At 45.6% G+C, this 12,781-nt stretch overlaps 1 protein-coding gene across 2 annotated transcripts; it reads left to right on the top strand.

Annotated features, from left to right (window-relative positions):
* Positions 1-36: 36 nt before the first annotated feature.
* On the top strand, positions 37-12,173 carry smc1b (structural maintenance of chromosomes 1B). Of its 2 annotated transcripts, XR_011080139.1 has the most exons (26): positions 37-231; positions 852-1,040; positions 1,378-1,490; positions 2,136-2,339; positions 2,783-3,021; positions 3,179-3,437; positions 3,784-3,924; positions 4,087-4,169; positions 4,251-4,458; positions 5,047-5,232; positions 5,367-5,558; positions 6,358-6,504; positions 6,790-6,927; positions 7,068-7,184; positions 7,344-7,450; positions 8,016-8,157; positions 8,354-8,499; positions 8,709-8,862; positions 9,039-9,137; positions 9,225-9,381; positions 9,509-9,663; positions 9,743-9,894; positions 10,628-10,697; positions 11,422-11,532; positions 11,619-11,877; positions 12,066-12,173. XR_011080139.1 is itself a non-coding variant. In XM_068603784.1 (25 exons), the coding sequence occupies exons 1-25, from the start codon at positions 123-125 to the stop codon at positions 11,727-11,729; spliced, it is 3,729 nt and encodes a 1,242-aa protein (XP_068459885.1). In that variant the 5' UTR covers positions 37-122; the 3' UTR covers positions 11,730-12,173. The 2 variants fall into 2 exon arrangements, 1 of the variants encoding a protein (XP_068459885.1); XM_068603784.1 differs by having other exon boundaries at positions 11,619-12,173.
* Positions 12,174-12,781: the final 608 nt, after the last annotated feature.

Raw genomic sequence — 12,781 nt, 5'->3', positions numbered from 1 at the left:
CTGCGGTCAGCTAAAAACAGCTCAGTGCTCCTAAACGGAGACGTTGCGCTTCCCGCCTCTGAACTTCGACCCTCACACTTAAAACTAGCCGAGTGACTTGCTGTCACAGAGTGGACTTTAAAATGGGTTATCTCAAACAAATTGATATTGAAAACTTCAAGTCGTGGCGAGGCAAAACCGTCATTGGGCCGTTCATGCGATTCAGTTGTATAATCGGCACAAATGGTTCCGGTAAGTTAGCGTTTTATGTCGATGTGAATGACCAGCGAGCTAACGTTAGCTATCGATGCTGCTAGCACGTTAGCTAGGTGAGTTGAGTTAATATGAAGGTTGTTAGCTAATACACAATGGTGAGCTTACTTTCACGTATACATGTTTTTACATAGTGGACTATTTATAAATCACTAAACATAATTGTTTGTTTCGGATAAAACATATATTTGTCTTTAGTTAACATTATAATAAGGCTAGCTTAGCAAACGTAGCTAGGTAGCTAGCGAAAACACCAACCGATAAGTTCCTTTAAAGTCAACCGCTCTGTTTAAGTAAATTAAGTTATTCAGAGCTTAACATCACACTAGGAAAGTCCCAGTCAATGGTGACCTTACTTTCACATATCCATTTTTTAGATGGTGGACTATTTATAAAACACTGAATATAATGGTTTGTTTCGGATAAAGCATAACGTTATATATTTGTCTTTAGCTAACATTATACTAAGGCTAGCTTAGCAAACGTAGCTAACTAGCTAATACACCAACCGATAAGTTCCTTTAAAAGTCAACGCCTGAAACCGCTCCGTTAAGGTCATTTATTCAGAGCTTACGCTGGGGGTTTTAATATCACACTAGGCAAGTCCAATGTGATGGACGCCCTGAGCTTCGCCATGGGGGAGAGGGTTGCCTGTCTGCGGGTGAAGCACCTCAGCGACCTGGTCCACGGAGCCCACATCGGGCGGCCGGTCCGCGACACAGCGCGCGTGGCCCTGCGGTGCTGCGACGACGAGGACCAGGAGACCGTCTTCTCCCGGAGCATCTTAGGTCGGTTCAATGGATACCAGCTCACCGAGTATTTACATGTTATGTATAGCTTAGTAATACAGTTGTCTAGAAAAGCTATAGGTTATATGTAATGTCACATGACTATTCTCGTGTGTGTATATCTGTTTTGTCTATGTTAGGTAGATCACAGGGCTGCACACTTCCATTATTTGTATTTTTATTCGACTATGCATTAATCAGATGTGCAAAAGAATTAAAAACGCATCTTCCCAGCTGCCCCACAGTAGTATAAAGTAGAGATAAGGACGGTAGATTTAATTTACAAGATGTGGATCAATCAGTTGCTCTTATATCTGCCTTCCACTGTGATTTTTAGGTGACGCCTCCGAGTATCGCATCAATGGCGTTGTTGTCAGACTGACCAAGTACATTGAGGAGTTGGAGAAGATCGACATTGTGACCAAAGCTCGAAACTGTCTGGTGTTCCAGGTAAACACTGTTATAAACACTGTTGTAAACACAGGCGTAGACACACACTAAAAACATGCTGTGGTGTAGAATACGTGGGAGACGGACTGGTGAGCAGATGTATATATGCTCATTATATTCATGCTTTCCTGCCCAGACAGTTTTTATTCATTGTGGGCACTCTGTAGCTGAATGAATGTGAATGTGCTGTGAATACATACATGTTGGTATCTACATGGTTGAAAGGTAACAAGTCAAGATAAAGGACACCTCAGTACATATCACAGATATGACTTTATTTAGCAGAATATAGATATAGATAGATATTTACTTTATTAATCATGCATGGGACATTTTTCGCTACAACAGCGTTAATAGATATGTGTAAAGCAATATTAAATATAAATAATGCACAATATACACAGAAAATTAAATAATAATAAATCGACAACATAATAGTGCAACACTGTCGTGGTGTTACAGTACATGCACAGCATTCTCCCTATTTTTAGTTAAATTATATAACTTATTAACCCTATGGGGTCGTATCAATTGCATTTGATCCCAAACACACACACATTTTTGTGACAGTTATGTAGAGACTTACCATTATAACACTCATCATGCCTTACACACGAGTCTGTTGTTCATCATTCTTCTCACCAGGGGGCGGTGGAGTCCATCGCGCTGAAGGACCCGAAGGAGAGGACCAAGATGTTTGAGTGCATCAGTCAGTCGAGAGAGTACGCTGCAGACTACGACAGTAAGAAGAAGGCCCTGCTGAAGGCGAAAGAGGACACGCAGTTTCACTTCAACAAGAAGAAGTCTGCTACTGTGGAGAGGAAACAGGTGTCCCAGGAGAAAATAGAGGTGAAGTCAAACACCCAGCCGCACAAATCCTCAAAGTCAACACACACTTGCAGTTATTATCACATGTCAGCTACGTTAATGTGCACTCACAGACACATGGAGTGTGTGGCTGAGAGCAGGTGGCTTTTATTCATTTTCCAATCTGGAGGACACAATGCTACTAGAAAACTGTGACTTGTGAGCTTTAACTTTCTCCCTGAAAACAACAATAAGGGCCTCAACAAAACTGTTGTTTTCAGTTCACTAGAGGTGAACACAAAACGAAACAAGCTAGTTTGTCCGACCATGAATCGAGTCAGAGGAGTAAAACCTGCTCTCATATAGCTAATAATCATTTGGGTTAACCACATACATTTGTGGACAATCATTCCTCAATGGCATGTGGCCTTAGTTTCTCTTTGTCAACCCATCAACTGGTCCCACACACACACACACTTTACCAGGCCCAGAGGTACCAGACGCTGGTGGACAACCTTCACCAAAACCGCCTGCAGATGAGCCTGGCTGAGCTCTTCTGCAACGAGACGGGCATCAACGTCCTCAGCGACATCCTGAGGGAGAAACAGCTGGCTGCAGCTGCGAAGAACAACACACTGGTGACGGGAGAGCAGACGGTCAAAACCTGCAAGAAGGAACACGGACGTCTCACCAGAGAGCAGCAGCAGATCGAGAAGGAGATACGGTTTGTGTGGATTCACTAACCAGTACATCAGAAACTACCCTAAAGTATATGGATAAACTTCCCTCATCAGCTGTTTTGTCTCCGACGATAAGCTTAAGTTTAGCTCCAATGGATCTGGGATATATTTGATGAACTTAGGTCCAACGCTGTCCCACAGGGCCCAGGAGCACGTCCTGTCCCAGTGTCGATCCCAGTACATCAAAGCCAAAGTTAACACCAGCCATCACACGAAGAAGGCGGGGGAGCTCCACAAAGCCCTGAGGAAGAGTCAGAAGCTGATTGCTAGTAAAGAGCAGGAGCTGGCAGAAGAAAGGCAGGAGATCTCTGAACTGGAGCAGACCTGGAGGACCTTTGAGAAGCAGAAAAAGAAGAAGGAAGCCTCGCTGGGCAGAGACATCGAGCTGGACAACGATCAGGCGAGTCAAGCTCCTTTCCTTCAGTTGACATGATGATGAATAGAAGAGGTTAAAGGTCAGGGTTTGGTTTTGTGCTACACAAAGTTTAAACATGATATTATTCAATAAGTTACTCACATACTCGTTCTACAGAACATTGCGTTACTTGATGCTTTCCATTGGGTCATGGTACATTATAATGTTATTATTGTTTCGTGTTTAAATTTAGCAAGAAACCAAAACAGTATCCAAACCGTGCTAAAAGAAGTGCATGTTTCGCACAAGAATTGTGGGAATCCCCCGCGTATTATTATCGACTTCTAAATCTCAAGTGTCGTGCATCGTTTCCTTTTGTTTTCTGCTCCAGCTGGAGCGCTACAAAGAGCTGAAGGAGCTGGCCCGAAAGCAGGGGGCGGTGCTCAGCCAGCAGGCGGAGAAGCTGCACTGGGAGGTGCGAGCGGACAGCGAGAAGATGGCTTTCGACCAGCGGCGTAAGAAGGAAGTGGAGGTACTGCCAGTGGCACGCATTTCTGCAGCTACAAATCAAATATTCACTCACTTTCCGCTTCATTTTTGGTGCTTTTTTTGCAAGTTTGGCCGCACAAAAGCAGTGAGAATGAATCAAAACACTAAAAATAATTATCGTCGCTTTGAATGTCATCTGTTGAAGGTCGCCATCAGGGGCCACCAGACTCAGCTGGAGGATTTGATCCGCAGGGCGGACAAGCTCGAAGAGTACGCCAAGTCCTGCAAGTACGACACACACACACACACACACACATCTTATTTATGGCAATCCCAGCAAACGTCACAGAGTCACGTCGGGTGTTTCAGGTCGTCCCTCGAGCAGCACCGTCAGCTGGAGGAGAGCCTCAGCACGGAGCTGCAGCGAGGCCGGCAGCGCAGCGTGGAGCTGAACATGGAGCTGGGCCACGTGCTGGAGGAGCTGGGGAACGCCCACCTGGACAGCCAGGAGAGCCGATGCCAGCAGCGACGCAACGAGCTGCTGGACAGGCTCCGCAATCTCTACCCCGAGACGGTGGTGAGAGACGGACGAGCGCCAGGAGGGAAGCCGAGAGAGCCGCAAATGAGAGGCAGGAGGCTCAAGACGCGCTGAAAAGGAATTAATTGGCTTGGAGAAGAAAAAAAAAAACTCTAAACTAAACAAGTCTTTTTAATGAAATTCACTTGGAGAGCTCTGACTTCAGTCAACTCCTTGATATCGAACCCTGAAGATGAGAATGAATATTGAATCCCGACATATAATCCTTATAAATCAGAATCCTTTTTTCCTTCGAGCGTCGTTAAAATATACACTCGCTATAAACCACTTTAGTACGGGGGTCATTCCTCATGTAGATGTTAATAATGTCTTACTGAGGGCATTTCTTCCTGTCCAACTCATAATGTCTTGCTGCTTCTTTAGAAAACATTTATATATATATATATATATATATATATATATATATATATATATATATATATATATATATAATTAAACCTTGTGAACCACATCATTATTTATAAACATCAGTCATTATTCACTATTTCTGAGCTTCAGCAAGCCTTTAACTTCATCCATGGAAATGATTCTGAACCTTCGTATATTTTTCTTTGCTTCTCGTCCCAGTTTGGTCGTCTGTCCGACTTGTGCAGCCCCGTCCATAAGAAGTACCAGCTGGCCGTCATCAAGGTGTTCGGCCGCTACATGAACGCCATCGTCGTGTCCTCGGAGAAAGTGGCTCGTGACTGCATCGGTTTCATCAAGGAAGAGGGAGCCGAGCGCGAGACCTTCCTGCCCGTCGACTACTTGGATGTAAGTCTGTGCTGAAACTGCAAAAAATGCTAAAGAAGGTGATGTTTTTATTCGGCGTGCAGGATCGTTTCTCCGCCATTAAGCGCATAACCGTGCATGTATGTGATAGCCACATACCGCTGCGTGTGCTCCAGGTGAGTCCCATGAACGAGCGGCTGAGGGAGACGCCCGGTGCCAAGATGGTGGTCGATGTCGTGCAGGTTAACAACGCCGCCGGCTCCGCCCAGCTCAGGAAGGTGGTGCAGTTCGTCTGCGGCAACGCTATGGTGTGCGAGACCATCAAAGAAGCGAGGAGTGTGGCCTTTGACGGACCTGTGCGCATTAAGGTAACCTCTCCATGTGCCTAACATTCATACGAGCAGAGAGAGAGAGAGAGAGAGAGAGAAAGAGAGAGCACCGCAGTTCTCTTTTCTAGTTGCATGGTGGACTGAAGATGAACATCCCTTCAGTTACTGTTGGGGTTGAGGATACGCAGCTAAGAATGTTAGCTTGTCTGGGTTTGGTCCTAATTGATTTGCATGAGCCTCAGTACCTTGCAACAAGCTTCTGGCAATAATTGGAATTTTTAGTCTGGAAAAGTGAAATGGAAATTGTGTTGAAACCCAAAAGCAGCTTCGCAGAACAGTTTTTGTCGTCCTTCATGGCGTAATCCATTCGTTGTTCCTGTAATAAAAGATTCTGCAGGTTAAAAGGTAAAGAAGAAATAATCACTTGAAAGAGGCAACATTATGAATCTCCTATCATTACCACCTGCACCCTCTCGACTTTGCTTCCTGCCTGAAAGGCTGCCAGCGAGACGCATGATCAGCTGTGTGACCAGCTGTGTGATCAGCTGTGTGATCAGCTGTGTGATCAGCTGTGTGACCAGCTGTGTGATCAGCTGTGTGATCAGCTGTGTGATCAGCTGTGTGACCAGCTGTGTGATCAGCTGTGTGATCAGCTGTGTGACCAGCTGTGTGATCAGCTGTGTGATCAGCTGTGTGACCAGCTGTGTGATCAGCTGTGTGACCAGCTGTGTGATCAGCTGTGTGATCGGCTGTGTGACCAGCTGTGTGATCAGCTGTGTGACCAGCTGTGTGACCAGCTGTGTGATCAGCTGTGTGATCAGCTGTGTGATCCCTGCAGACGGTGGCTCTGGACGGGACGCTGTTCACGAAGGCCGGCGTGATCTCCGGAGGCTCCAGCAGCCTGCGGACCAAAGCCCGATGCTGGGACGAGAAGGACATGACGCGGCTGAAGGCGCGCAAGAACCAGCTGACGGCAGAGATGCGAGTGAGTCAACACAAACACACTAAATGCATGACAAGGGAGAGGAGGAGGAGGGAGAGGCACAACATGCTATACGACATGTCACATAATTTGCAGCGCCGTAAAGGTTTATTTGACGTACATTGCTTTAGTTAATTCCCTCGGCCTGTGACTCATGACTCAAACAGTTGCTGTACATTATGTCATGAATGGCTAATGACTGGATTATTTCATCTAGAACCAGACATACAAATGGGGTGAATGATAATGAGTTCACTTCCTCTCTGTTTGCTCGACCCTCTTTGACAGGATTTGATGAAGCTAAAGCGGAAGGACTCGGACCTGAAACAGACCGTCGCTCAGGCTCAGGGAGCTCAGACCCGCCTCAAATACTCCAACGTAGAACTGGACACCATCCAGAAGAAAAACATCCCTCAATGCCAAGCAGTAAGGGCCACAGAGCTCTGAGGCCCCGCGGTGTCTCTTGATCACGCTTCTAATCCCAAATCGCATGAGATGTACGAGGATTTACCGCCTGTTTGTTGATGACAGGAAGCCGAAAATCTCTCCCGCTTGTCTGTCTCCAGGAGATTTCTCGTCTGGAGAGCGAACTCGCAAACCTGGACTCTGAGATCCAGATGCAGCAGGAGAGCGTGGAGGCCAAGGAAGCCGAGATGAAGAGCCTCCGAGACCAGGTCGACCAGGTACGGCCGCCGGCACGCCGTCACCGACGGTTTCAGTTCCTTTTCTGTATCTTCTTTTGTATTTCTTCATCCTGAGCGAGGTTCTTAGAACAGAAGGTGTTCTCATACGCTGTTCAAGTGTGTGATATTTGATATTTGACATTTAACGCGGCCGTTCAGATGGAGGACATTGTGTTTTCTGACTTCTGCGCCGAGATCGGCGTGGACAGCATCAGAGAGTACGAACGGGAGAACCTGAAACAGCAGACGGAGCTCGACAGGAAGCGGTACGACGAACACACGCACACGGCGGGATCTTCATCGCGCGCTGACACACACACACACACACACACACACAGGAGAAGTGGCTGTAAAGAGAGTCTCCTTGCAAGAGCCAGTCGCCTTTCACTCAAATTAAAACGATTGTATTTCTTCTCACGACAGGTTGTGCCAAAATAAAATGTTTTTTTATTATTAATAATTAGTAAAAAGACTGTAACAGCCTTTAAAAACATCATCAGAGACTCAATAATAGTTCATTTTAATGCATAATGTGCGATTGCTATTGCTTATTTTATTGGCTATTTGAGTTTTTTGGAGCATTCACTCTATTAAAGTGAAGGAAAACGATGCATATGAATAATGATTTGGACGTCGATTACCTCGGCAGTGTTGGAGGCTTTGAAGCGTTCAGCTCAGCCGTAACGTTCACTACGAATACTTTTCTGTAACTTCAGGTTCAAAATGAACTAGTTGTGTGTAAGTACGTGATTCTGCGCTTGTATTACCTCGATGGTTCTCATGAGGCCGTTGAGTTTCATGACGTAAACACCTTCACGTCTCTCTTCTCAGGCTGGAGTTTGAGAGTCAGCGCACCCGCTTGAACGCACGGCTCGAGTACGAGCAGAACCAGCTGGAGCAGCAGAGAAAAAAGCTCCGCAAACTAGAGGAAACCATCGAAAAGGAGGAGAGAGCCATGGCCGAGCAGCGGGAGGTAGTCGACTCAGGCGCTCATACTGTGTTCTCACCGTCAGGAGGGCAAGATGTCTCCAGAACGACACGCTGAACGAATCCTGATTCAAGAAATCCTGAGTTTGGGGACATTTAAGTAGCTGGTGTGAAATGAAACAATTCAGCGGACTTTGCAGACTTTTCCATTCCTGATGTTTCCCCCTCCCTCGTCTCTCAAGGATGAGGAGAAGCTGCTGGCAGCGGTGGACGACGGTCAGAGGAAACAGATGGAGCTGAACGACCAGCTGCTGTCGAAGAAGATCCAGGTGGCCGCCGCCAAAGCTGAGCTGGACCAGAACACCAAGAGCCTCAAAGAGACCAACAAGTAACACTTAACACCACACACTGTGCCGCGGGGCTGCCAGTAACGGCTCATCTTCTATCACTTAATCTCTCTATTTTGTCAAACAGCACAAAACAGAATGTAAGCACAGGTTTTATTGAACTCAAACATGTTGTGAGTGTCAACACGACCAGAAGAGAGGTGACATCCTCTCTTCTTTCAGTCTCCTCTTCTCCAATCTCCTCTCCCAGAGAGCTGGCGAAGCTGCAGCGGGAGGTGATGTCTGCAGAGTCGGCCCTGGAGCAGAAACGCTTGGCCAGACACAACATGCTGCTGGCCTGCAAGATCCAGAGTCTGCCCATCTCCCTGCTGTCGGGGAGCCTGGATGAGATCAGCGAGGTGAAGGTAAGACGGAGAGAATGAACGGACATCAGTTTAAATTATCCTATTTGGAGACAAAAAAGAGAATGTAATAAAAGCAGCGCTTGCATTGGAGCAATAAAGTCTTGAGAAACCCTGCCTAAAAGAAGCAATAAGGCGACTTGACGCACTTTATGTTTGGTTTGCTCTGCTCTGTGCAGCTGGACGAGGAGTCTGAAAGCACCTCGACCACCTTGAACATCTTCGAGAGAGAGGCGCAGCTCGTCATCGACTACTCCGGCCTGGACGCAGAACTCAGGGTCCAGACATCAAAAAACCTCAGCGACGTGTTAATCTCCTCTCGGCGCTGCCTGTTGTGATGTGTGTGTGTGTGTGTGTGTGTACAGAGTCTGCAGACGGAGGAGCAGACCGAGGCCTTCTTGGAGAAGCTGAGGGAGTCCGTCTCCTCCGCTGAGGGAGTGCTGCAACGCACCACGGTGCCCAACCTGAAAGCTCTGACCAAGATGAGGGAGGTGAAGGACAAGTTACAGGGAGTCACCGACGGTACGCACGTGTTTTTGATGTTGATCTACAGGATTTGTATCATTAATACACGTGTAAAACGAGGCGCTTTCTTCTTTCTTATAGTCCTAGTACCATAACTGAACTCTGTTTCCTGTCCCTGGCTCAGAGTTCGACGCCAGCACCAGAGCAGCCAGGAAATGCAGCCAGGAGTTCGAGCGAGTCAAAGACCAACGCCTGAACCTCTTCAACCGCTGCTTCGACCACGTGTGCGTCGTCATCGATCACATCTACAAAAGAATATGCAGGAACAACAGCGCCCAGGTGAAGCGACGCCACCTTTAAAACCGCAGAAACACGCTCTCAGGTCTGCAATGACGAGATCCGGCCGTTTGTGCTGCAGGCCATCCTGAGTGCGGAGAATCCAGAAGAGCCGTACCTCGGAGGCATCAACTACAACTGCGTGGCGCCGGGGAAGCGCTACATGTCCATGGACAACCTGTCTGGTGGAGAAAAGGCCATCGCTGCCCTCGCCCTGCTGTTCGCCATCCACAGGTGACGCTCACGCCAAACAATGTGCAACACAAGACATGAGATTATGTCTTTTTTTAACAGTTTTTTGGGTTAAGTTTTCCGATCCGAGGGTCGTATACTGTACAGATTGCAAAGGGAGGGAAACATTTGTGATTCCTTATATTGGGCTACGCAAAATACATCGACATCAACTTAAGATATTAAAAATGCTCATGAAAGCGCCAAATAACAAGTAGAATAAACAGATTAATAAATATGTACTGGCGCATTGAATCACCAACATGGTATTGCTTCCAAAATCATTCAACAAAATGTGGAAGCTGCACAGCTGGATGATGACTTCCCCTCAGCTATAAAAACTAAAGAAACTAAAAAAAGAAAAAGGAACGAGCAGCTGTTGACTCCACGAAACATCCTTCAGAAACTTTTCGGCAGGTGAAAAACCTGCAGACTCTGGGTACTGAACTTTTAAAACTGTTTTTAAACTGATGAATGGACTGTTAAAGTTCGGGCTTTGTAATTTGGAAAGGCTCTTGATCCTCTTCTCCTTCACACCATTAACTTTATGCAAGGAACTCTCTTCTCCCGCTGCTTCCTCTTCTCTTCTGTACTAAAACACCTTTGTAAATTAACTCCATGTCCTCTTTTCAAGCACTTGTTCCATCTCATCTGATACTTGTTATGCTAGTTTTTATTGGCCTGGCTCTCATGTTTTGACCCTACGGTTTGACACCGTTTGTGTTTCGTCCTTCAGCTTCCGTCCCGCTCCCTTCTTCGTCTTGGACGAGGTGGACGCGGCGCTGGACAACACCAACATAGGCAAGGTACAAGGGTTCACAGCTCATGTCTACAGCAGAGCTGAAACACCGAATCAAACAAGCAGTTTACTATTTAAGTCATTTATCAACGAGAAATGCCAAAATGCTTTGATTGCATTCCCTCCAACGTGAGGATTTGCTTCGTCTATTTGACTGAACATCTTTGGATTTGGATCGTTGGTTGGACAATATGTACACAGACGCTGGCCTCCTCCAGCTCGACCCGCTCGGTCCTGAGCTCCTCCCACCACACGAGCACGACCACATGCAGGCGCTTCACACCGCTAACGTGTACGAGCGCTAGTCATTCGTTTCAGGCATCTCGATGCTGTCTTACGACAGCGATTCCAATAGAACGACCGTCTTGTTTCCTTTGTAAACGTGTTGGCTTCGTAAAGGAGGACGCGCTGGGATTCCAGGCTTCTAGCGAGCTCCTCTTATCGCCGCAATGTTGCTCATAGTTTTAACCTTTGAATCCGTCTTCTAGCAAAGGGGCGCCATCTTTGTTTGGAGAACTGATGATCCGTGATTGGCTAAAGAATCCGGTCACAGGCTAGATTTCTGTCAGACCACGTGAATTACAATATGCTGGAAGGTTATTTTGGAATCCAACCCTATAAGGAAAAACCTGCCTAACTCTTCTTAAGCAGAATTGTGGCGGCCAGTATACACTTTTTCTGTAAAAGATGAAGTTCCACACCTCGCGTGTGGCCGTTTCGTTTGCATCCAGGTGACCAGCTTCATCCGAGAGGAGTCCCAGCAGAACATGCAGATCATCGTCATCTCCCTGAAGGAGGAGTTCTTCTCCAAGGCCGACGCGTTGCTGGGCGTCTACTCAGACGTAACGCACTCGTCCGACACGCAGAGCTCATTCATTTTCCTACGTGTCGTGACAACGCAGTGACGGCGGCGCTCTCTTCTCCGCAGTACGAGGAATGCATGTTCAGCCGCATCCTGACCCTGGACCTGCGACCCTACCCGCTGGCCGACGACGACAACGGGAGGCAGGCGGCCATCGAGCAGACGGGACTCGCGTAGCCTGCAACCGAACGCACGAGGATCGCCTCGCACGCCTGGTTCACGTTCGTCCTCCACTCGTACCGACGGTTCTGTTCTCAGACGAGGTCGTTCTCTCATCATTGAATCGGTCTTTATGTTCCATTTCAGGCTGTTTCAGAAGATTTGTGTAAGTTCATGAGCCTGTTTTGTGTGTTTATATCTTCTTTTAAGTGTCGTTAAAATAATTCTGTTGTAGTAACAAAACACAAGTACTTCCTAAGTACTTCTACAAACTACCACATTCATGTATTTGATAAAAGACAACCTTGTTCATGTTTCTAAAATAAGTTGTTTGTGTCCATGTTACTTCCACAGTGAAACGTTGTTGGTGCATCACTTTGTTACTCAAAGTGTTTTTTACTCCAGTTGTGCTTTTAAGCGTGGCTTTTGTTCATTAAAGCTACAGAGTTAAAGATGTCTGCATATCTGTTGTTTTGTGTTATTGTGTGTGAGTCTGAATGGACACTTTATATATATTTAAATATATTGTTACGGTCTTTTACTCAAGTAAAGAATAACAAAACCACTATTTAAAAATAGTAGACCTCTAAAATTTTACTTCTGTATTTAATAGGCAACTATTTTTAAGACCGTGCAAAGGTTTTATTTAATTTTCAGGGTTTTTTTTTCTTTAGATTTTTTAAATTTTGTTTGGCATTTTACTTGTGATATGTTTTTCTGAAGTGATTTTATTTTTATGCAAAACTTTTTTTGTAGAATGGAGTACTTTTTTACTGTGGTATTTCTATTATCATTTACTTTTCATTACAACACAGATAAACAAAAAATATTCATATGTGCCAACTGAAAACAGTAAGAAGAATATTAAATATACAGATGGAATAAAAAAAAGTGTATAAAAGTACTTAAACTTAATTTTTATTTTAATAAAATGTATTTTACTTCAGAACCATTAATTAAGAATATTCCTGCTAAATAAAATCAGTTCCTATAGTATATGAGTTTTTGATATAAATACTATTATCTTCATTGTGTTGTTATCATTTATTAATATTATATTGTAAACTAAG

The sequence above is a fragment of the Clinocottus analis genome, unplaced genomic scaffold (genome assembly GCF_023055335.1).
Source record: "Clinocottus analis isolate CAN_PGR_092001 unplaced genomic scaffold, fCliAna1.0.p SCAF_6, whole genome shotgun sequence".
Lineage (NCBI taxonomy): Eukaryota > Metazoa > Chordata > Actinopteri > Perciformes > Cottidae > Clinocottus > Clinocottus analis.
This window is presented reverse-complemented; position numbering and strand designations above follow the sequence as displayed.